The 26,522-nt window shown below is 44.3% G+C and overlaps 1 protein-coding gene across 1 annotated transcript in view; it reads left to right on the top strand.

Moving 5' to 3' along the window:
• Positions 1-7,161: 7,161 nt before the first annotated feature.
• The window catches only part of syt7a (synaptotagmin VIIa), a gene marked incomplete at both ends in the record, with an annotated part of 104,872 nt that continues 85,511 nt past the window's right edge, over positions 7,162-26,522 (top strand). The window contains one exon of the mRNA XM_083763305.1: positions 7,162-7,195. Coding sequence (XP_083619431.1) covers positions 7,162-7,195 — 34 coding nt within the window. The remainder of the gene's footprint in view (positions 7,196-26,522) is intronic.

Below are 26,522 nucleotides of genomic sequence, written 5' to 3'. Positions count from 1 at the left end.
GGTTTAATTATAGTATAGTATAAATTAGCCCTTGATTAGTCATCCTATCATCATGGCAGAGTGAACAATCTTCCTTTTGTCCATTTCTTTCCTTATTTTTGGACATGATACAAGTGTAACCATTCCATTTGTGGCCATAGAAACATGGGCTTAACCCTGGATAATGATATGGACCTGTTGACAGTAGATCGGAGTTGGAGCATCAGTATTATTTTGACAATGGTGACCCAGTCAGTATTGATTTGATCATGAATATCAAAGATGTCATACATTTACAGTAATTCTTTGTTGTATTGGTGTCGCTTGCCAGAAGATCTATGATCTACACATCTGCGTCGCACCACAAACGCACTGTGAGCTTGTAGATCTGCTATTTTTGGCATGCGACTTATGACGGATAATAAATTAAGCATAAGCCATAGATCTGACAAATCAGAGATCAGAAAGGGTCCTGGCACCTCCAACATTCAGGGCAGCAGACCCGCAGAAACACATTTCAAAGACCTGCCTTCTCTTGTGATCTTAGCTTTATGATTTTACTATTGTTTGATGTTGTCGTTGTTTTAAAATCCTCAACCTTCCAATTTGCTAGCTAGGTTATCTCATATGCTGTTGTTGTGATCACAATGCCTATTATACTGTTGAAATTGTTTCTATGATTTTTCTTTTCCATTTTCGGTTCAGTAATGATGTTGTACAAGTTCATTTTGTTTTGCTAGCTGTGAATTTGCACTGCCCATGTGCATTTGGTCATGTATGTGAGTGTGCGTGTTTCCGACTGTTTAGTGATGTAGTTGATTCTGTATGTATTTATAGCTAGTGTGACACTAAGGTGTTTTTCTCGTTTCTCTCTCTCTCTCTTTCTCTGTCTTTCTCTGTTTCTCTCTCTCTCTCTCTCTCTCTCTCTCTCTCTCTCTCTCTCTCTCCCTCTCACCTCTGCTTCTCACTCTTTCTCTCTGTCACCTTTGTCACACTCTTCTGCCATCTGCCTCTCCCTAAAGCTGTATTCATACTTAGTTGTGCACCAAACATAGCAGATCTACAAGCTTACAGCAAGACGTGTTTTGAGCCTGTAGATCTGATATTTTCAGTGTGCGACATCTGGCTGCACGCAACTAACTAAGTAACTCAGGCAACAGGGAGTGTTAGTGGAGGCAAGAAGAAGTCTGTAAACACCAAATAATGTTGTAGACTATGACGTAGAGTGTATATTGTACAATCATAGTGCAAGCACAAATAATTATTAGGCACAAGAAGACACCACACAAAGCAGCTAATGGGTCGGTCTAATGCTATGTATGTATTTACTATTTAGTCTTAGACCCATGTGTCTTTGGTGGTTCTCTCCATTGAAAGTGACTTTGAAAGTTTTTGTTTGGTTTTGGTATTGTATTTTTATTCGTGCCTATGAAAAATGGCCCTGCAGAACATGCGGACAGTGGGGTTCCCGCCGACATGTGTTCACTTTCTCACACCCTTGCAGTGAAATAGTCACTGTAAAGGTGGTTGCACACTGGGCGCGTTTTTCGGAAAACCGATGGAGAGACACCGCTAAAAATCCGAAAATCGCGCCCGGTGTGTGTGGACCTTTACTGTATCTATCGCCTACATACTGTAGTCTAAAGAACTCAAGTCTGAGAATGTAACTTACAGTAGATATATAATGATATATATATATAAAAATATATATTATAATTATAGTGAAGATGAATATATTACATGCTTTAGGCAAAACAAGCAACATCCACAAAAATACACAAACCAGCTTAATGTATATGCAAAGTAAAATAGAAAATAAATGAAAATGTAATTAGCACTGAACACATGAACACATCTTGTCAACTGTATGACACAATGAGGTATGCAGCTCTCTGGGACCTTGGGGGCCTCCACAGATCTTCTCTCCTGGGGGCCTCTGTTCTCTTCCTCCAAGAGGAAAATGTGCATATAGCACTTTAAAAACTAAAGGGCGCCTCACTGGTATACAAGGTAAGTCACTCTGACATAGAGGGTGTTACAAATTATGTGGAGAGCGACACAATTATAATTATCCTGGTGGTCATTGTTTACAATGTGATGAAAAAAAAAGAGAAAACACGCATAATGTATTTCCTGTCACAGTTTGCTGTTCAATAAAAATGACTGTCCTTATTTAGCTTGGAGTCCTTTTTTGAGGGGCGCTACCCTACTATATACAGCTCTTTGTCCTAACTCGTGTCACATTTGCCATTGACAATGAAAGGAGAACCTACGTCATATGTGTCTGAGCAAATCAACATGTTACGTCATGATGATTGCCCCTCACTTCACACGTGTGTGATTTTTTGAGGGGCGCTAGCCCCTCCTATATACAGCTTTTGTCCCCACACGTCTCATATTTGCCATTGACAATGAAAGGAGAAATTGGGTCAAATGTCCGTCAAATATGACGTACATTTGTGGCAACACAAACATTAAATGCCGCTGACAATGAAGGGACAAATTACGTCATATGTAGACGAGCAAATCTGCGAACCAATCACATAGATTCAGTCGTTCATGAGATGATGTATGATGATGTAAAATCAATAAGAGCGCCCCTCACTTCACACGGGTGTGATTTAATATATATATATATATCAGGGTGTTGTTTTTCTGGGTTACTCTGCCAGACATCAGATGTCATCTTGTATCTGCCACTAGTAGTGCCACAGAAAGCAGACAATGGGTGAATGCTTTGATGTTGACAGCATCATGCCTGCTTTAGGACCACACAGCTGATGTAGCCAGTTTGAGGTGCTAGTTCAGTCCCTTTGATGACCACAAGATGTCACTGTTGTGTCACAAGACAACCACACCCCCTCACTGTGATGATGGGAGTAGGGAGAGGGTAGCATATCACAGATGTTAACTTCGGTGGCTTGATGCTGGGGACGAAATATCATGTTCACCCACACCTTTTTTTTTTTGTAGAACGCCTCATCGCTCCAAATAAAAACACAGTGCTCTGCTGGCATTCCATTTTTTAGTAGGTCTTTGTGGTTTCAATATTTTGTATCGCAGAAATCACAGAAATGCCTAGTGCACTGCAATGTATGGCTGTTGACAAGCCACACTGATCCTGATACTGTCAATAGGACGACTTTCCTGAGAACACATTCATCATTCAGCTCATGTTTGCTGTCAGCTATGTATTCAGCATCACTGTTTACACCATTTGTTCCTATACTTTGCCAAGAGCTTGAATTCTTTTAAAGGGAAAATTACATCATACCAGCCTCCTCCTACGCCCCTGCATGCACACACACACACACACACACACACACACACACACACACACACACACACACACACACACACACACACACACACACACACACACACACACACGATGATCTAAAATAATCCTTTCTGTGTCTGCCACTTTTGTAGGAGCAACCAGCCAGATCATATTTCAGAGTCAGATTTCATATTGGATTTTCTGCCACGAGGGACTCCTTTCATCAGACCATCCCTACTCCACTGTTTATTCTACACACCAGAGATTAGTTTACCATCATGACAGGACTTTGAAATATATAGAAATGAGCTCTAGTCTGTAGAAATGAGCTCTAGTCTGTATTCTTATGCCTTTTTAACGTGTCGTGTCTTAAGCCTCCACCCTGGACTATTATTAGCCCTCCCATGCTCTCTAGCCAGAGAGAGAGAGGAGAGAGGAAAGAGGGGGGACTGGGGAGAAGAGAGGATGGAGGCATGGTGATCTGACTAAGTGGAGCCAGGATGGAAATGGAGAGGTTGAGGGACCATTGACGGAAGGGGTTGGGGGAGGTGGGACGGAGGGAAGAGAGAGAGAGGAGAGGCTGGTTATGTGTATAGTATATAGGTCACTAAATCAATGGGAGTCAGGTAGCCTATGTGAAGTGGGAGAAAATGAGGATATTTATAGATACCAGCTGAGACAGATGCATCTGTGACAGGCACCATGATGCAGGGAGTATATGGGGTCTGGAGAAAAGGACTCCACCCACACACACACACACACACACACACACACACACACACACACACACACACACACACACACACACACACACACACACACACACACATGCAGCCAGTGAGATTGGTGTACAGATAATTACCATAATAAATGACGAAGGAGTCTCAAATGTGAACAAAAAGGTGCACGATGCATGATGCATGATGCATGATGACAAGATCACCAAATAAAAATTATGGATGGGTGCTTTGAGCAAATTACCTTACCGGTTGTATGGGTAATATGTTGGCAAACTGCCGTGTTGACACTGTCTATTGGCCTAGACGAGTGGTTTTCAACCAGTGGTCCTTGAGGGGGTTACAGGTGGCCCCCTGCTAAATGATGGAGAGTTGGTGACCAAATTAACCCTTATAGATATTTAACTCTTGAGAGCGTAAAATGAAACCAATTGGACCTGTACGCACTCAACAGTTAAATTATTGTTAAACATCTGCATTACATAATTTACAAGACGTCTACACAATTAAATATTCAATGTTTTGGGTCTGAGAGGCTAAATGCCATCAAACGTTGGTCTGTGGCTCTAATGCAGAATAGATATGAAAAGGGTTGAAAACCACTGGCCTATAGGCCATAGTATAGCTAAATGCAAATGCAAATGCTAAATGCTAATTGTTCCCTGCACTTACAGTATAGCGGCTATACTGTAAGTGCAGGGAACAATTTGCATTTAGCCATACATGAAGCGATTATGGAACTGTAATTATTGTCCTGCTGGCTCAGTTTGTGGTTATGTTATGTGGTACTGAGTCTGCACAAGGCTGTAGAAGATAATGGCTGATCCAGTGCAGGAATATGTGGTCAGGTGATTAGGGCACTGCTTTTCCTTTATTTGCTGATGGGGTCTCAGATTGGGTCAGAGGTAACTCAACTGTTCTAAGACCAATGGTGTAAAGCTCTTTTTTTGTAGTTTTCTTTTACTTTATTGGAGTATTTCCAATTTTCAATACTTTTACTTCTCCACTACGTCTCAGAGGCAAACATTGGACACTAGCCACTTAAAGCCCTATTTTATACATTTGAAAATAACTGATCTGACGCATTGTGAGCTTTAATGTGCTATTTTCTAACATTTTAGTACTTTTGGTACTTTTTTTTTTTGCCTTTATTGATAGGGTACAGTAATTAGACAGGAAAGGGGGAGAGAGATGGAGAGTGACACGCGGCAAAAGGCCGTCAGGCTCGGGAGTCGAACCCGTGGCACACCATCCGGCTGGCTTGGCAGCCTATAGGTGCCCAGGCGGTTGATCTAACTGTCCATACTTTTGGTACTTTAAGTATATTTTTTAGTGAAGGTGAAGGAGTTTAAGTATCTTGGGGTCTTGTTCAGTGAGGGGAGAACGGAGAAGGAGATCAGCTCTCTGTCTACCGAGCAATCTTCGTTCCTACTCTCACCTATGGTCATGAAGTGTGGGTCATGACCGAAAGAATAAGGTCGCGAATACAAGCGGCCGAAATGAGTTTTCTCTGACGGGTGGCTGGCATCTCCCTTAGAGATAGGGTGAGAAGTTCAGTCACGCGGGAGAGACTCGGAGTAGAGCCGCTGCTCCTTCGTCTGGAAAGGAGCCAGCTTAGGTGGTTCGGGCATCTGGTTAGGATGCCTCTCGAGCGTCTCCCTAGGGAGGTCCTCGATGCACATCCCACTGGGAGGAGACCCCGGGGCAGACCAAGGTGCATATGGAGGGATTACATCGACTCACTGGCCTTGGAACGTCTCGGGATCCCCCAGGAGGAAGTCACTAATGTTGCTCTGGAGAGGGACGTCTGGAGCTCTCTGGTGGAGCTGTTGCCCCTGCGTCCCGACTAAGGATAAGCGGTTGAAGATGGATGGATGGATGAAGTATATTTTTTATGCCAATACTTGGTATTGCTACTTTTGCTACTTAAGTAAAATATCTGAGTATTTCTTCCACCACTGTCTCAGAGACCCACAGTGATTTATTTGTGAAGGTAAGTCTGAGACACTCTTCTGGTTCAGTCACTCTGGTTCAGTGAAACAGCAGCCTAATGGCAGAACACATGCAGCAGGAATTCTAGAACTATCAAAGTCATTATAGTTGCAGCTGCTATATTCCATTTATTTGATGTTCCCTTTCCTCTGTGTAGAAGCTTCTTGTAATAAGAAGTTAATTTTGAAATTATGGATTTATCCCCAGCATAAGATAGAAACTAATTGTAAAATGTTTTATTAAATTGGCATTGGACGGCCTTTCTCACACTACTCAAGGTCATATACACATAAAGAAGACTCTACTTCTAAGATTGCCAGACCAACCGAATACTATAGTCCTTATCTGCTCAGTCATCTCATTTAAGAGCAGGCAGAGAGCATAATGCATGGGGTCCACAGCCTGGGGTCAATAGTAGTTACTAAACAGTAGACAGTCACAGAGCACAGGTCTGCACAACCATTCACCCATGGGTCTCTGTGGATTACGTCATGGTTTTGCAAATAGATTAAGAGCTACCTCTGAACTCCAATATTAACCCCTCTCACAGTTTTCATTTAGTAGCCTACTAAATATGGCATATGCACCCCCCCCCCCCCCCCCCCAGTGAATTGTCTCTGATGCAGAGGCTAATTTTAAAAGCAGTCTCGTATGTCCCGGGATTCTGCGAGCTGTTCCATCAAATGAATGAATCATTCAGATCAAAATGATTGCACATTAATATTTTAAGACAGAGACAGTTCAATGTAGGCTAGGCATATTCAAAAAATATTAAACGATTCTGTGGATTAGCGCGATCGGCACGATCTGGGCTGTCGAGGCTTGTCCGCCGTTGTTTCAGAAAGTCACTTTCCTATCTGTTGGTTTGTCCTCTGAGCATCACTGTGCGTTTTGGAGACCGAGAGAGAGAGAGAGAGAGAGAGAGAGAGAGAGAGAGAGAGAGAGAGAGAGAGAGAGAGAGAGAGAGAGAGAGAGAGAGAGTGAGAGTGAGTCTCAAACTGGTTAGCCTACCTATCCTGTGATCGGACTCGGAGGAGGAGAGGATAGGCTGAGCAACAAGACAATACAACAGCTCCTACTACAAACCTATCAGCGGAGTTGACACTGAAGTGGAGTAATATAGCAAACCATTGACACAACGCCATCATTTTGCCTCGGAGTGAATTAATAGCCATGTATTTGAATAGGGAAGAGGACAATAGCAAAGGTAAGATCCCTGTCAACAAATTACTCTTTGCAAAGCGCATCCTTAACAGTTTTTAAAGGCGTTTATAATTGCCTTATCTATTCCACCCATTGTTTCTGTTCGAGGTAATCAACTTGCCTAATATGGGTCATTAATCAGACAGTCCCCGCGTACGTGTGTGCATTTTAATAACCACATTGCAATGTCAACGGTGTGTTGGTGAAAGTATAGGTTGTCATCTGTCATGTCAAGTGTTCTGTCTCATGTCACGAGCCATAGGCAATGCACATTTTAATGTATTTATTTGGCATTTCCTCGTGCGATGATTTTGTGGAACCACTTTGTCTCACGTGGCTTTTGCTTCCTACATGCTTTGACATTTGGAAATATTCACTTTGGGGCAACAAAACACAAGGTCACAGCCTCCACAATGATAACCATGCAAGTGGGCATGCATGCTATTTATGTATTTCCCGGCTAAATATGATCGAATAGCATATCCGCTACATGGCAGCAGGCAGCACACCAATGTGTGAGACGAGAAAGAAAGGAAAAGAGGCATATTTGGGGTATAATCTCTCCCACGTGTTTTTGAAGCGATCGATTCTTTCCCCCCTCGTCTTTTCTTGTCTTGTCTTTATCAAGTGTATAACCGACCAGTGCGCCTCAATGTCGCCATATAATGTGATGAGTCTGTCTGTGGCTCTGTGGGTTACAGTTATTAACTAAACCTATGGTTCTAGAAGATGAATAACACCTGCTGCTGCTACGAGGACTAGAAAAAGAGCAAAAGGCAGAGTGGGAGGGGCCATTTTTGTTCATTTCCATTTGATATGCGAGTTAATGTGATCTCGCAACACTGATAATAATCATACTGTATGCTATATTGCGTGAAAGCAGACATGGGCTGACAGGCTGTTATGAAAGGGATTGAGGGTGGGGGAAAAACTGTTTTCATATGACACTAATTGGTATATGACAGACTACTGGCTAAATAGCCTATGCTTGGAAAATCCTGATTCCTGACACATGGAGACCTGACCTAATCGCCCACTTGTACGCATTCTCATGCAGTAGAGTAGACAGAGTCAGACCTATTATGCTACATTATAATCCAGAATTGGCTATTGAGACAGAGCTACAGTTTTCACCTATAGATAGCACTTGATTGACAGCTATTTGGCTGATTGATTGATTGATTTAGTTAGTTACTTGTAGCCAATTTAGTGGTACTATAATTATGTTTCCTCGCAGCACTGCATCCCCCAGCCTTGGAATTCACAGTGGGTCTCAAGGTGGAGTGTGAGTGAAAGTTGGGTCGTATGGTGTTCGCAGGGCATATCGATTATTACCCTCACAGGATTAAAGGATTGAGCATTCTACAGACAGGTGTATGAGGCTGACAATCTCTCCCTTCAACCAGTAACAATATTACTCCCAGCTGGCTGGGGGAATGCTCAAACAATGCTGTCACACTGGTTCGAGACTATACTGAAGTAACTGAACTATCCTCCCATATATTTTATGAACAAAATGGTTAAGCTATTGTTTTTTATTTAACTTAATTACTCAGTCAAGCTTTTGTCTAGTTCAAAGGAATAAGCAATCAATTTACAGACTTCCTGTGGAGGAACACACCCCGTTCAGTTGAGTGAACATCAACAACTTCCTCCCAGGCTCCCAAAGCAAGACATGAGAGAACCAAGTAAAGTGTTTGGGTGGGGCAAGCACTTCCCTCATTCTCTGTTCTTGGTAGGCTGTCCCAGCAGCAGGCAATGTACATTGTGAGTAGATAATTTCATGGGCTATGGACAGTTCAAAAACCTGCCTACTACTGACATCATATATGGGGATTCCAAGTTAAGAGAATATACAACGCTTCCTGGAACGTTAGCAATAGATGTTCAGAACTCTTAATCGGTTATTCATCATGCTGTACCTGAATTATGTATCCTCCTTTGTTAAATGAGATATTATATATCAGATATATTATGAGATATACAAAATAATCAAATTGTTTAATCCCACTAGACTTAATTGTCAGGTTTACGTTACATGATAGGATCTTAGAATGTTCTGTCTTTGATCATCGCCAACAATTGTGAAAGACTATGAGGAATTTATGCCAAGTGTGCTTTCTTGTAATTACTGAATTGGTGATTTGCCAAGAACAAACAATGGAAAATATTGGAATGGTCGCAACTCCAGGTCCAATCAACACATAAACACTCCAAGGCACCAAAGAGAGAGAGAGAGAGGCTACTACAATTACAAAAGTGTGTTTGTTTTGTTCCACATCTCCCAGAACACCAGTTGTCCAATTGGCTTCAAACAACTTGGTACAAATATTGGTCTTGCGGTATGCTCTTTAACAAAAAACATGCCCGGCCGCAACACCCCGCCCACTCCTGTCTGTCAACACCATGGGTTGTTGGCTGCATTGTACAGATCCATTGAGAATTTGAGATAGAAAGTGTTGTGCCATCTCTGTTCACTCTATTGGGCCACAAACGTAGACCCCTCCCTCATTGATGTAAGTCTTCTATCTCAATGGCTTGCGTGTGTGTATGACGTCCGCTGAGGGGTCGCAAGCACGTGCATAGTGCAATGTGCATACGTGTGTGTGTGTGTGTGTGTGCGTGTGCGTGTGCATGTGTGTGTGTGTGTGTGTCGCGCAGACAGGACACCTATTAAATCGCATTACCCACATGACGTACATCATTTGGTGTTCATGGGTAAGGACTAGTAGCCTACATATAATTAATTAGAGGTGACATGAAAGGGTTTGAGTTGACCTGACTGCCAGATTGCTTCACACTACTTCACAAACTACTTCCATCTGGGACCACTGTAGCCCAATCGCTGAAGAAGGCGGGCCCTTTTTTTCAAGCTATTTGTCAGATGATTGGTAGATCCCGCCTGTAGCTGCCGCTGATTGGTCCGAACCGCAGCCGGCTCGGTTCATCGCTACTGCGTCAGCAATTCCAGATGGAGGCTGTGTTGTGAACTTGTGAATGAATACCGCTCCCATCTGGCAGAGTCAGGTTAGGTTTGAGCACCACTGACATCAAGGACATTTTTAGAGGCCCTGGCAGTGTTGGGGGGGTAATACCCCCGATGGGTGCTTTTTTGCTCTTGCCTTGTTTTATTGGAATGCCATCAATGGCCACATGTTATTTTAAATGGAATGCCTCCACATCAATTTTGAAAACATGTCTTGGTCACATCAGCGGCTTACACTGGGATGGAACACTATATAACCCTTCCGGTGAAACGTCTGTGGGATTTAGCATGCATGGGAAAATAATGCATTTACTCCCATGGGCAAATCCCTGCAAAATCACATTGGCAGACTTTTTATCATTTTGTTTAAACCTGCATCAAACTCCAGCCAAGACAATATTTTGTTCAGCTGGCACACACAGTAGTACCGTGCCATTCTCAACTTGGAAGAGGGAACGGCCTAAACTAAGAGCTTTCCCCTTCATCTATTGATGGCTGTTTTGATGAACTCACTGAGATGGATTTCTTAGGGGGGGCTGTTCTGTTGCCAGCCAGTATCGATTGATTATGGTGAGGGAGAATTGGACAGGTAGAGGACAGTGTTGTGTCGTGTAGGGGAGAAGTTCATGTGAATGGAACTGTGATTGACTGTTCATGTATTATGCATGTAATCACCTTTAACTGTGGTTATGTGAAGTCCTGGTGGCAATGACACAGAGAGGTGGGGCGGTATATCCCTGTTTTATGGGCCCTCTTAGGGGCGGCAATATGCAATATCAGGTGTGAACATAGGCTTTTGACTTGTCATTTACTAGGGATGCACCGATCCGGCTTTTTGGCATTCGATACCGATTTCGATAAATGGGGGTCCAGTATCTGCCGATACAGAGTACCGATCCGATACCCCCCACAAAGAAACGTAATAACCTATTAAGCTGTATGCCTCACTGTGGACACTGTGGAGTCTGGAATCATTATTTTGTGTAAGGCAACATCAAGGCTTGACTTAAACATTACTTTCCCAACTTTGTAAAACAAAATGTAACAGACACAGATATAAATGCACTGAATTATTTATTAACTAACTGTGCAACAATTAGACCAGGTTAATGTGTGAGCAGGCTAGCCTGGCTGCATTCCACATGTTATACTGTCAATACTACACTGCTGTGTCAGAGGAGGTAGAGTTGTTTTCATACTGTAATTACACATAATTATCGGATCAGATCGGATCGGATAATGGATCGGCCCATTTGCCACCGATACCCGATCTAGAATTTTAGCCTGGATCGGCGCCGATCTCCGATACGAGTATCGGATCGGTGCATCCCTATCATTTACCATACAATCCATTATGACCCAGTCCATTTGAGGACAGTGTACATTGCCTATCCCTTCACAAATGTTGTGTTAAGTTAACAAGGCAACACTACGCTCCACAAGATAGGTAAAAGGTAGTCTCGCGTGGCCAGACTGTTGCCTCCCACAACTTTCAAATGCTTCCGGTCATATACAGTATAGTCTGGGACACGGAAGCTCTTTTGATGATTAAGGGAGAAAGGATGGGTACATACATTAATCCGACATAACAATAGTCCAACATACATAGCCGGTTAACTGGGTTAAGACTCACCCATGGCTTCGATATGTGTTGCCGCCGCCAGTTAAGACACATGGCTGGTTAAGACTCACCTGTGGCTTCCGTGTGCAGTCACAGCACGTTTTAACAGCGGGCGACAGCCAGACGACTTTACCGGAAGTACATGATTATTCTATGGGACCCGGCGATAGCAGGCGAACGGCAGATAGTCGAAAAGTGGAGGAGGAACGTCGCCCGAAAAGATAAAGATTATTAATCTTTTTGGGCGATTAGGCGATGTGACGGCCGATGCTCGCCCACTGTTAAAACGCAATGTTAGGGTTAGGTTAGGGTTTGGGGTTATGTCGGACTTCACTATTGTGTGTCGGACTGTCGGACCAAAGATATGCACCTGGGAGAAAGTGGATGTGAAGCCTCACCCCCACTTCGTTTAGTCTTTACTGTTTCATTTATCCAAAAATTTAATAAAATGATCGAAGCATACAGTATATAGCTTGCCGCTTAGCAGCAATTTAAATTACAAAATGTAAAGATATTTTTAAATAAATATATTTTTGTGAATGGAAATGACAGCTTCCGTTAATCGGACTAAGGTGTAGTTCCATACTCTATACTATAGCATTCGGAGATCGAGAGCGAGCGAGGCTAGGCAAAAGGTCTGTGTGTCTCTGTCCCCTCTTCCTTTCTTGGCAACTCCAGATGAAGAGTTTCTGAATCAGGCATCAATTGCGCTGAATACAGTTTCTGTCTGTGATCTGTATACGGTTTGGCACCCACTACCAACTACCACTTGAGTATGATATGTGATAAGTTCAGCATTGATTTAAACGGAGCCCAATTGGGCTGGAGTCCAAGACTTGGGGCCTGGCCTACCAATCTAAATGACTTTTTGTTTTTCTGGCATATGGAACCGGCGGCGAGTGTGCGGACCTTGGGCAGTAGTTTATTATATCTTGGCTGGTACACAGATTTACAAGTGTAGTGTTTACTCAAGCGGCTGATTGATGTTGTTGATGAAGAGAGTTGGGGATAGTGAGGTTAAAAGCCAGATCAACTTTAGCATATATTATTGATTTAAGGATACATGTCACACACACACACACACCTACGCACGCACACGCACACGCACACGCACACACACACACACACACACACACACACACACACACACACACACACACACACACACACACACACACACACACACACACACACACACACACACACTCAGTCATACTGTACATCTTCAAAATTATGATTTCCCAAAGGGTGGTCACCGTGGGGTCATTTGCTGTCCTTCCCATTAAGGAATGGATCTTTGTGCATTTAAAGCAGTCATTTAGTATCTCCCTGTACTCTGGTTGAGTACATTTGGGGTGGAGTTACAGCATGATGATCCTTGGTGTACAAGCAGTGTGTCAAAGGATTCTTTTCTTTTTTTCTTCCACTTGCTAAAGCTACAAAATGGAGGGTGAAAAAAAGGAAAACTGAGGATGATGTCTCTTCCCTGGTTTTACTAATGTGACATGGGAAATTATTTGGGCTGGGGATGATGAGGACCGTTGCTGCTGCTGTGGTTTCTAATGTCCATGCTCATTTGAGCTACTGTAGATGAATTGAAAAAGGATTGGATGGGGTCAAGAGATGGCAATGCTATTAATGTGGGCTCAGTAATCATTTTCTGTAGGACTCGTTGAAACTTGCACAGTATAGGCATTGGTTGGGAAGGGTTTGGGTTATTTCTAATTATGTTTGTTACAGATTTTAGGCACATACACATACAGTATCCCCCATTCTCCACATGCTCTCTGATCAGTGAGTCCTCCATTCTATTAAAAAAATGGACAGATACGTTGCTGAATTACAATCTAATCACTGTTAATAAAGCCCCTTAAAATGCCCCCAAAATAGTTCCATTTCTATTTACTGAGGAGGGCTCGCAACTCTTCTTGTATGCTCCAAATGTTTATTGACCTTTCATTCCACAAACATTGAATGCCATTGACGATGAATGGCCAGCTTTGAGTGAAACAAACATTGTGTAAACGCAAACATTAAAGACGATGGTGAGGACGCAAGTTGTGATTGGCCAGAATGAGATGATGTATGATAAGAGCGCCCCTAACTTCACACAGGTTTGTCTGACAGTTTGCAAAAAGGATATATACATAGGAAAAATATGTTAAATCTTACAGCTCGGCAGCTAGGTTAGCCGAGCCCCCGGTCTGATGTCACACACAACCTCCTCCCTCTCTCTCCCCAGTTCCCTCTCCTTCTATTCTCTGTTTCTCGCTCGCTCGTGCTGATCCAGCTCTGGTCTGACATCACACACACACGACAGCAATGTCAACCCAACAACGCTGATTTTTGCCAAAATAATTGAATCATTGACTTGAGCTGACGTTGACCCGGGTATCTCATATATGGGCATATGACACAAATATAAAATGCGCGTGTGTGCGCGTGTATCTTCTTTTGTCTGACAGTTTTTTGAAAAAAGCATGAGCAAGAGAAGTACCGTAATTTCCGGACTATAAGCCTTCCGGACTTTTTACCCATGATTTGAACCCTGCGGCTTATACAACGGTGCGGCTAATCTATGGATTTTTACAGCTAACGCAGAGCCATCTCAGGCTCTGAGCTAACGTAGCTGCGGCTTATAGTCCGGTGCGGCTTGTATATGGGATTTTCCCTAAATTTGGCTGGTGCGGCTTATATTCAGGTGCGGCTTATAGTCCGTAAATTACGGTAGATGAGAAATATGCCAAATATTACAGCAAGGCCTGACAGAATTTTACATCATCACAATTTTCAGTCCACTGTCACAGCAGAGACCAATTATGTCATGTCATCCTTTATGTCAGGATTCGGAAACAGCTAAATTGCCTACTGTACTTAACTAGGCATTTTTACAGATCACTTCATCTCTCTTGAGTGGGAGTTTATTTAGCTTTTTCAGCGCATAATCAAACGGTTAAATGCTCCAATTTCTATGTGAGCTAAGCCATGGTGACAATCTCAAGGATCACTGGAGTCAGAGGATTAGGATTAAATAATGTGGTGCAGGCAATTAGACTATTTTGTAGGAGCACCTGCGATGAAACAAGGATTTGAACCTGCTGTCTAACTCTCCCACGAGGCCTATAGACATACTGTAGTCCCATTTGGACCTGCTGTCTAACTCTCCCACGAGGCCTATATACATACTGTAGTCCCATTTGGACCTGCCATTTCACTTTCCCCACTGAGGTGCAGATACAGTCCTATTTGGACCTAGCTGCCATTTCACTTTCCCCACTGAGGCCTCGACATAGTCCCCTATGGAGGAGAAAGTCATCAGCAGATTTGAGAGCAGTCTAATCCCATGTCAAATTGTAAGTAGTGGGAAAAATATAGAACTAGTGCGTGCGTACGTGCGTATATATTCTAGCGTGTTGAATGAAGAACAGATCTATGTGAGCCATGGTTTGGCATTCCATAAATCGTGATGTGATAAGAAATATTTTTACTGCAAGCTACCCCATCTGTATCATCAGGTCAGGTGTTGTTCCACTCTAGAGCTTAACTGTGATTATAGCAATTGTAATTATGAATTAATCCATCCTTCCATTCATCTGTGTGTGTGTGTGTGTGTGTGTGTGTGTGTGTGTGTGTGTGTGTGTGTGTGTGTGTGTGTGTGTGTGTGCGTGCGTGCGTGCGTGCGTGCGTGCGTGCGTGCGTGCGTGCGTGCGTGCGTGCGTGTGTGTCAGTGTTCTTCTGTGGTCAGCCAGTGCAGTGTTTATTATTGATTGCCTGTTAAGAGCCATGTGTGTGAAGAGTAAAGACAGTTGTAAATGTGTCCACCCGCTGTACTGATTTGAACTCATCTCCAGCCAATCAGGACAGCCCGACCTGTTGCGCGAAATTCAATCTTCCCATTACTATGAACAAATGGACAAAGATTCCATTCGGTAATGGGAAAACAGATTCCCTTCCATTACGTCCATCCATTTACGAAAAAGAACAAGAAAATGGGATTCAATTCCATATCGTATAAATCACACAGCAGCCTTCCTTACAGCATGGCAGCGTTGATCCAGCTCCACCGTGGGGGCCAGAGTTATTTTTATGGTGGACTGCTTTCTCTGTGCCGACTGGCTGGCAGAGTGAGAGGAGGAGGGGGGGTGGGGGTGGGTGTTGCTGCTCTGTGCCAATCGACTGCATGGAGGGGGTGGGGTGGTCTTTCACTTTAACTCTCTCTGCCGTCTCCTGACTTCTGTCCCTTTCTCCTCCTCTCTGTCTGCGTGGAGCAAAGAGGATTCCTCTGGTGAAACACAGCTGTGGGACAGAGTGATGGAGACGAAGAGACAGACGATAGAGTGGAGGTGAAAAGTTGGAGAGTGGGGGGGGGGGGGGGGGGGGGGAGGGCTAGAGTCGCGGGAGGAAAGAACAAGCCCTGGAGTGCTAGTAGCCTGTCAAGGTCAAACAGAGGAGAGGAGGCCCTGTGTGTGCACTTGTGCGCGTGCGTGTGTGTGTGTGTGTGTGTGTGTGTGTTTGGGGGGGGGGGGGGGGCATGTGTGTGTGGATGTGCACGTGTGCATACTACATATACTGTACTGTACATGTGTGGGGAAAGGATAAACAGAGGGAGGGAGAGGAGTAAAGAATGAAGAGTGTGTGCGTGCGAGCTGGAGAGAGAGTGTTTCCACGGGGAGGAAGGAGGAAGGAATGGATAGAGCGACTCATGGAGGAAAGGAAGCCTGTATTAATACATACTGTGTCCTTCATTCTTGTGTTTGTGACAAGCGATCTAACATCACTGTCACGTCAGACATGCTGGCTTTGATTTGATCAACAGAGGCAGTGGCATTTTTGAGGATGGTCACGCGCCGTTTGTGTGTGTGTGTGTGTGTGTGTGTGTGTACATGCAGCGAATGGGTAAGTATGCTGTTACATAACCACGTCTTCTGCCGGTCCAGGTTCTCTGATCCGTCTTGTCCTTTTCTCCCTGTTGCTTTTCTTCACAACCCCAGTGCCTGAGGAGTCACATGGGACCACGGACAAGATGGCGGCACACTGAAAGACTTCCTGACAAACATCACTCAATTTGATATATAAATATAAAACATACACGTCTCCCAAGGTTATGATTTTGTGATTTTCGGCAAAAGCAAATGTGGATAAAAGTATGATTGAAGAGATACGGGAGATGAGCACTGATGAGCGGTGGTGGCGGAAGATGTCTCAATTAAGGAGACGACCAAAGAGTTGAAAGATGTATGTATGCATGTAGAAAACATGCAAGTACAGCTTGGAGAAGCAGACCAGCGCATTTCAGACGTGGAAGACACAAAATAATCAGTAAGACGCCTGAGGGCGAGAAGCGACCTCGCCCTCCGCCTGGGTGACAGTAAATGGTAAATGGTAAATGGTGCATTTATATAGCGCCTTTATCCAAGGCGCTTTACAGAGATTGTGCATTACATTCACCCATTCATACACCGATGGCAGCGGAAACCATGCAAGGCACCAACTAGCACATCGGGAGCAATTAGTGGTTCAGTGTCTTGCTCAAGGACACTTCGACAGTAACTCTGGGGGAGCCCGGGTTCGAACTGGCAACCTTGCGGTTACCATCCAGGCACTCTACCCCTGAGTCACCGCCGCCCCAGTAGACTGCTGGGCGAGTGCTGGCGCTTTGGAATGGGGGGGTCAGATCAACTTATCCGCCTGGGTGACAGGCTGCTGCTGGGCGAGCGCTGGCGCTTTGGCATGGGGGGTAAGATCTTCATTTTCGGGCCTGTTGAGAACTCTAGTTTTTGCCGGCTGCTGGGCGCAGCTGCACTTATAACTTTGGGGCAGGCCCGTCTAGAGTTTAAATGGACAGGTATCAGTCAAAAGGGAAACATCAAAGAGGAAGGGTGGATGGGGAAGGATCAACATATGGAATGTCAGAACGGGTATATTAAAGCGCCATATATGGAGATCTAAGGGTTTGAGGTTTGAGCCAGGTCAGATGTAGAGTTGCTGGCCAATGTTGATGACATCAGGGATCTCTATGGGCTTCATATTGAAAAGTGTGGAGAGATGTGTCTGTGTGGAAACTCTGTGGATACGAGTAGAGGATTTAGAAAATAGAAGCAGGAGAAACAACGTCTATTAAAAGAAGGTATAAATGATACAGTATGTGGGAGCGGAATCATCTCAAATGGACTCGGTTTGTCTAAAAGGTTGAACAAGGTTGAACGTTATGGTTGGCACTCTAATCTTAATTAATGGGCTCTGAGCTTTTTATTTATGTATTTTTTTCTCGAACATACAGTATATCAGAATGCGATATATATCATAATAACTAGTACTATGTTCATGTTGTGTCAATAAAGTCGTGTTTGAAGGTTTGAAGTTTGAAAGTGTGTGTGTGAGAGTGTGTGTCGTCACCTGCATTTTTCTAAACTGTACACACACACCCCTCCTCTGAGACACAATAGACAGAAAATGGTGCCATCGTATAATGAGCATTAGGGACGGCCGGACGGGAAGGCCTTTTGGGGTTTTTCCCTTCAAGATGGGAACCCCTTTTTGGATAAATATTTGAAGTTTTTCAGAAAACATTTTAGAAGGTGTTTTTAGAATCTGCCTCAGTCCTAAATGCGTTAAGTTCCCATAGTTTAATCAGCCTAGAACTCTGCTCTGCTGTGAACATGAAGACAGGTGAGTCTCACATCAAAGGCATGACACAGCATGCTTGCCATGTCTGGATCAAGAGTTTTGGTAGTGCATGGAGCCTATAGGTTCATAGAAAGCGTCCTCTCTAATCAGTTAGCAAGGGAGGATATGGGGGAGTATCTTGGAGATGTGATTACTTCCAAAGTGGAGCATTTCACACAAACACACTGACATTTTAAGAATCGTGCAACGTCACGTGCAATAAGCATTCTCCATACTGGGCCAGCAGCCGGGAGCTGATGGGGAGATTCAGGGTCTGGCTGGTGTGTGTGTGTGTGTGTGTGTGTGTGTGGGGGGGGGGGGGGGGGGGGGGGGGATACTCCAGCACTGTGAGACATTATCTCGGTGGAGCAGTGGTGTGTGTGCGGAGTGATAAAATGGGGTGACTGTGTTTACTGTGGGTTAAGAGTTCACGCAGAGGGTGGTCAGCGCAGGTTTATTTTGCCATATACTGCCGTTGGTATGTTACATTTTTATAGACGCTATAGTATAGCGTCTATAAAAATGTAACATACCATATAAATGTGCTCCTTCAGACTCACCAGCCTAGACCTTTGCTCAGTGTATTTACTGGGCTTGTAAATAAATAAGTGTGGGCAGGGGCGCCCACACTTTTTTTTACTTGAGAGCTACCTTCAAATTGCCCAGCTAAATGAGATCTACCCACGGCCCCTTTTTATGTCAAAAGTCAAGTCACCTTAATTCAAGTGGCAGTTGCCTATTTTAAATTTAAATTATATATATTTTAGGGGCATCTATGTGATCTACCTGCACAGCCTTTGTGATCTACTGGTAGTCGTAGATCACGGTGATCTACCTTTTGGGCACCCCTGATGTAGGGCATCATTAAGGTTAATACTTTCAAATAACACGTACATTATCAATCAGTGTTAACAGTCATGTCATATAGGTGTCACTTGCATGCACAATGTTACAGTAGTTTACCTCAGTTGCTAATACATCAACTGACATACATTTAGTCCAAAGAGTTCAAAGCATGCTGCAGTTAAGACATAATTCTCTCTAAAATATGATGAAACTGTGGTGCACTTTATCTTCTTGAAGGTGACCTAGGCTGTGACATCAGCAACAAATTGGCTTTCAATTAAAAGAAGCTTTGCTCCAAATCCTGACCAGCGAACGGTTGTGAAAGGGTCAATTCATACTGTACTTATATTTCTCAGTGGGATCTTGGCCCAAAAGCAAAACAACAATGTTTAGATTGCATCATGGTGCTTTCTTCTCTACAGTGTGTTCCAGGACTGTGTGTGCTTGTGTATACAGTACATGCATTTGCGCGTGCATGCATGCATGCGTGCGTGTGTGTGTGTGTGTGTGTGTGTGTACGCGCTTGCGCACTCTTTTGCGCCGTACATGTTTTGTTTTTATGCATGACCAAACTGTCACAGCATTCCTATGGGAGTTGGCTTTTGCTCTGTTTTCATATCTCTCTTTCTCTCTCTCTCTCTCTCTCTCTCTCTCTCTGTCTGTCTGTACTGTATGTACAGTAACAGTATGTATGCAATGCATGTGCACAGGTGCGCTTTCATTTGAATGCATGCTCGTGCCTGTGGCTGCAATGGTGTCTTGGTATTTAGAGAAGAGAAAACAAGGGTGTGCTTCTGTGTGAGCCACCGTGTATCTGGCTGGTTTAGGTGGTGAGACGGACAGATTGGCTTGTATGAATGCCATCTCCCCTGGCTTGGCTGGCTGTGCGCTTCTCCCTCCTCCTCTCTCCCTCCTCCTGTCTCATCTCCCCATTACCGTGCTCCACTGGTGACCAGCAGGTCGGAGGGAGGGAGGGAACGTTTTCCATTCTTATTGGTTATCTGGCTAGCAGTGGGCACTAAGCCTCCTCCTAGGGATTAGCTCCACTCACTGTTCCGTAGCTGTGGTCGCCTTGTGGATCAACTGTCCAGTGCTGACAGTATGAGGTTACTGGCAGTGGAACCTCGGCATGTTCATGCTATTAACCACAAGCTGTCTTGTGAGCGCGTGTAATATCGGCTATTGTTACACTTTCTCCAGTAATGCCATGCCCCAAATTAGGACACCAGGGTTGTACCGTCCGCATGACACAAGTCCACCCCATTCACCCATTCACCCACATAGAATATGCTAAATCAACCGTCATCAGGACCATGCAATGGGCCCAGTATGGACATTGTTTCAGTATGTCATTATCACCTATTGTGGCGGGTGATGATGGTATTTTTGTGTCACTGATGTCAATGACGGAGGCGCGGCGCCGTGCCGAGCGTTGTGACGGCCAGCAGACCTGACTCAGCGCCGTCCGAGTTACGTCCCGATAGGCAGAGAACAGTATATATTAGTAGCCCCTAGTTTCCATGCGCCGACAATAGAGTTGGAAATGACACGTTCAGCCAAGGCCATATTGGCCGTATTCCAACGTCCTGATAACGGTTGATTTCGTCTATTTAATACAGTGATAACGGGTGAATCCGCTGACAAGTCTGATGTAATGGACGGAGGGAAGGAAGTAAACACAAAAGAAAAAAAGAATTGTTTCAGTTGTGCTGATTTACAGAACTGTCTGAGAGGGAGGTCAGTTCCTGCAGCGAGTGAGGCTGGACTGAGCATCTGTACAGTGTGCAGTGAGGGTTCATGTACTCTATTATCATTCACTTTGATCTGAGATCTGATGACAGAGGATAGAGGACCGGATAGATTCAATTTGGCTATTTTTATTCCAGGAACCTGAGAAAGGTTCATGTTGACTTCCAAAACTGTCAGAGTATTACCATGACTTGACATTTCGCTCCTTCTATTTCTCATCACTTTTTCCTCACCACATTTCTTTTTCATTCTGTCTATCTTCATCTCATTTTCCCTCTCTGTTTCTTTCGGACAGCCAGTGTGTATCACATTGCATGAGCCAATCATTTCGGGCAAATTAGGAGTTTTAGCCTGCTGACAATCTTTCACAGCTCGCAGGGCCCCGTCAGACTTTCACACGGATAAGCGGCTGGAGGGAGGAAGGGATGGGGAGGTGTGGGTGGGGGAGGAGTAGAAGGAGTAGGAGGAGGAGGAGCAGGGAGTAATGAGCCTTGGAGGGACAGACAGATGCAGGAGGAAAGTCTGACACGGGGAAATGCACAGACATGCACAGTCACTCGGCTCCAAACAAATGGACCCACACGAGCAATCACAGGTGGTGGAGTGTACAAATCTGGGTAGATCTGGGGGGTGGGGGCGGCTTCATCGGCACAGCACCTGGCTCAGAAAAGTAGTCCTTTACTCCTTATCAAATGCATAGATCTTCCTGTATAGAGTAGGCCAGGAGTGGCTTGTTGTTGGTAACACGTAGGAATCTGTCCCTGTTACAATGCCCTCAGCTAGACCCCTGGGAGATGGATGCTGAACTGAAGCGCCACACCTACCATCAGCTCCCAGTACTTACCGCACCCAAGCTGTGCTACTCATATGCAGTGATGGCTGTGCCCAGGATCGAACCCATGACCTTTTGGTCCAAAGGCAAGAGCTCTACCGACTGAGCTAAACAGACACAGTAGATATTCTTTCTTTTACAGGTAAACAATGTAAAGAAAGGCACAGAAAGGCGTGTTGGACATGATCCAACAACAGCGTGTGTGAACCGAACATTGAAATGTCATCCGGTTGATTATCTCACACTGGACATAATGGCATCTGTTGAAGTAACCATTGCAGCGTGGCTGTTTTCATGAACAAAATCAAAGAAAAGAAAAATCGATGTGTGAGACGATCTCCAAGATAACGTACAACGGTACTGCTCTGGCCAAAGGACAAGGTGCAACCGCCGTCAGATACCCCTAGGCAGAGATAAGATAGCTTAAAATATGTCCTGGTTCTATCTCTCTATTTACACCCCCACAACTCGCTCTCCATCTTGCATACTGATCTGGATTGATCATGTTTTTGTTGCTCCTCTTGACCCCCCCCCCCCCCTCCCCCCCCACCCACCACGGCGGTCTCACTTGTGGGCTACCGCGCTCATCATCATCTGGTGTATGCCTTGGCAGCAGCAGTGTGACTCTGTGTGACTCTGTGCAGCTGGAAGAGAGCACTACGGATCTGGACGCCGCCGAGCAATTGTGAATGCATGAGAGTGAGTCGAGGGAGCTTAACCCACACTCAGTCGAGCCGCTGCGCAGCACCAGATTGGGTTGGCTCGTCCAAGCAGCACACATTTCTGATTGGTCTGGGCTTCAAAGTAGAAACGTGTTCCTTTTGTGCCACCGAACCGCACATCTGGTGTGAACAAAATGAGACATTGTCATAGTCATACACAACACTCTACTTCACCATCCCTCTCTCTTTGTACAGCACTGATGGCTCAGGTTGTTGTGGTCAGGGAACACAGCCACTGATACGGTTACATATAAACAATAAAAGGGGGGTGACATTTTTGACATTGGCTGATATTTCAGTGTTTGGCCGCTCACATTGCAGGACGTATATTTGCCCAGAGGGTCCGCAATGATGCCCAGAGCACAAACCTGCGGGAGCAAACAGAAAAATCTTGACTGTCGCGGTCCCACTGTGTGATGTTTGGCGATGGGTCGCGATCCCGCTGCGCTGGCTAGAAAGGCAAACATGTACATCAAACACAGAGCTCCCAGAATGCAGTGTGAGATCAGACCCTAGCGCTCCACCAAAATAATTGCTATGATTGCTTGTTTCAGAATCAGAAAGGCCTCTCCACGATGATGGTGATGACCTATCATTTGGCCCCCGAGCTGACTCCAACAATATAGCTCATCTCGGCCGGGAGCAGCTAGCCCTCTTGGCCAGCCACGTATGTACTGTATGTACACACTTTACTACCAACTAGAAAGGGGCGCTTTGCGGAGCCATGCCATGATGCCAGGGAACCTATACCTAGGGGCTGTGTGAGGTGTGGGTGTTGCAGCTGTCAGGACACAAGGAAGATGCAGTGGGAAATAACGTTTCTATGACATACGGTTAAACTTTTTTCGCAACTGTGCGAAAATCAGAAGTGAGCACTTTTGGAAAAAGTGAGTGTTTGGACGTGAGAATAAAGGCCCCTCGATGCCATTCAAATGCCATTCAAATGCCATTCAAATTTGGGATTGGTTTAATGTTGCGTCCATGATATGGCTTATTTATTATATAAATGAATAATCATAATAATCATAATAATTTGCCTCCCCCCCACTATTTCTGGAAAGCCAATTACAGGCAAACTATGGAATATCATTTTTTTTAATGTCTTGTTTGTTTATTGTGTTTGTAACTGTATTCTTCTTTGCTTGTCTGTTTTTCTGTTTCCTGTGTTTTTTTTTGTTTTTAGTTTTTTAGTTTTGTTTCGTTTTCTTTTTCAATTTTCTCTAATAAGGATAGGCATTAATAAGCTACCAGCTTCCGCATATACCTTTTCGATCATGTCAAATGAGTTTAATACATGATTTTTATTGTTCCAATGGCATAAGATCGAAATAAACCATTAATTCATTCAAAACCACACTACATAAAATCTAATTTGGTGAAGATTGCTAAAGCAACATCGTCGCATTGGTGAAATAGCTTTCTGCTCTGTTGTGTGTGTTTGCAATGTGTTTGGTCCGACGTACTAACAGTCCGACAGGCATTAGTCCGACATCCTATAGTAACCTAACCTTAACCTAACCCTAACCTCACAGGGAAGCCATGGGTGAGTTTTAACCAGCCATGCATGTGTCTTAACCGTCGGACCAACGTCGGATGGTATGCGCCCCGTTTGTAGAGGCCCCTCAATATGCATTATATTTGGCGTTGATCAAAAGTTGTGTTCAGGATTCTGGCATATCAAAACGACTATAGATATAAAGTCTGTGTAGATTTTGAAAATAATCGGTAGGATGACTAGCAAAAAGTGAAACAGCAACATGGAGAGTGTGTTTGCAGGGATGGCTGGTATCAATGGGCTAGTGGGGCTCAGCCCTCCCTCTCTTATGGAGTAAAAACGAGAAATTATTATTAAAATGTTTTAGTAGAGATACTTTAACATTCTGGTAGAATCTAAAGCAACAACAGCATCAAAATAGTTACAAGAAAAACACAAAATATGTCAAAATGGGCTGCTTTTTTACAGCCCATTGGCTTTCATTGAGTTGAATGGTTGACATGACGGCCTCAGAGTCAGCTCAGCCCTAAGGCCCGCCTGGCCTCAGACCGTGAGGTCACTGCATTTTGACTAATCACCGCACCTGCCCGTGTGCTAAATGTGGAAATGTGTGTGTGAGAGAGAGAGAGGTGCTGTGTGTGTGTGTGTGTGTGTGTGTGTGTGTGTGTGTGTGTGTGTGTGTGTGTGTGTCTCGTGCGTGTGTCTCTTGTGCGTGTGTTTTGATTTGCTTTGGTGCCGCGTGCATGTGTGCCTTCCTTGCTTGCATCTGTTTGATTCGCCTCGGTGCGTGGGTGAGCGTGTGTGCTTGGATGACGTGTTCGTTAGTTTTCACTGGCTTCATTCACGTGTGTGTGTGTGTGTGTGTGTGTGTGTGTGTGTGTGTGTGTGTGTGTGTGTGTGTGTGTGCGTGTGCGTATGCGTGTGCGTATGTGTGACACTTTAGCATTGAAGCATTGAAGAGGTCTACTGTAGGAGGAGGGGATGAGTTTCAGTAGGCTATGCTAGGCTGCATTACACCTCAAGCTGACCTCAACGTTTTAATTAGTTGTCTGGTCTTATATTTTGTTTAAAAAGTGCATGCTGTTGTTGCTATGTTTTAACCCCTGGCTCAAATTATTAATCTAACTATAAATGCACCAAGTCTCTGTGTGTGTGTGTGTACGTACATATCTGGATGGGGCATTCTGACGTGTGCATAGACTCCCATGCCTGACAAACACTGGAGCAGTGGAATGTTTGCTGTGGTCACTTCTGTTGTTGTGGAGCACTTGCTATCACAACGTATTGGCCTATAGTGTCATCGCTGTGCACTGGTATCTGGAATATGATGCTGTTGCTGCAGGTTGAATTACCGTAGTACTGTACATAAATAAAAAATCCTATCTCAAAATATTAGATTTATTTTACGAGACCACTAAAAAAATGATTTTTTTTTAATGAGAAATGTCGGCCATCTGAAAAGTATATTATACTACCGCAAGAACCCTGCTCTCCAGTGAACCTGTGGGAGTTGGGGTTTGAGGTGCTGGAGGAACACATCAGACGAGACTAAGGATGGCTGCCATAGAGTCTTCAGACAACCTTCCTCCCACGTACTGTACAGCGCCTGACAAACCTCATTAAAGATTGCTCACACGGGGTTTGCGCATGAGCCACTATTGACGTGCGTTGTGATAGAGTGCGGCGCGGGCCATGTATAAAACATGAATAAGCCAAGGTTTGACTGGCACGCCATGGATCTATATATAAGTGCAGTAGAGGCCTTTCGCCTGTGTACTGTAAACATGGTTGCATATTGAATGCTTGCAGGTAATTTGTGACACATCGCATGTCAAAGTAATGTAGAGAGAGAGAAAGAATGGAGGCCTTTCCTTAATGAGAGTGGGAGAGTTATGGCCACACACGCAAGCATGTACGCACGCACGCACGCACACACAGTAAAACACACACACACACACACAGCCTTCTATTTCAGTCAAAGTCCCAGGGACACATTCACGTTCACTCTCTTTTTGCTGCCCTGCAATATTAATTGAATGTAATAGGCTATTTGCATTAAATATTTAATTCCGAGCAATTTTGCATTTCATAAACCCTTGGTCAGTATTAGTCTCTATTACCTTTTGAAATTTTTAAACCAGAGGTATAAGTGGCAGAAAAGAAAAAAGGAAGGGTGCTGCTTGGAGCAAAAAGGTGGACTTTGGCGGGTGGGTGGGGCTGGAATTGATGGGGAGGTGGGGAATGGATGGTCTGCTGGTGTCCCATAGACCATTTGTGCCATCAGAGTTTGGAAGCACTCATTTTCAGTAAAGCAATGTCCTGCTGCCTCTTGCATTATGTGCTAATTCAAAACAGGTGGTACACAGGGCAGTTGAGTGATATCTAACGAGCACTTCCAAACTCCAGCACTTCGA

Source organism: Protomyctophum parallelum (assembly GCF_964188405.1).
Source record: "Protomyctophum parallelum genome assembly, chromosome: 4".
Lineage (NCBI taxonomy): Eukaryota > Metazoa > Chordata > Actinopteri > Myctophiformes > Myctophidae > Protomyctophum > Protomyctophum parallelum.
Note: the sequence above shows the minus strand (reverse complement) of the source record. Positions and strands in the feature narration are given on the sequence as shown.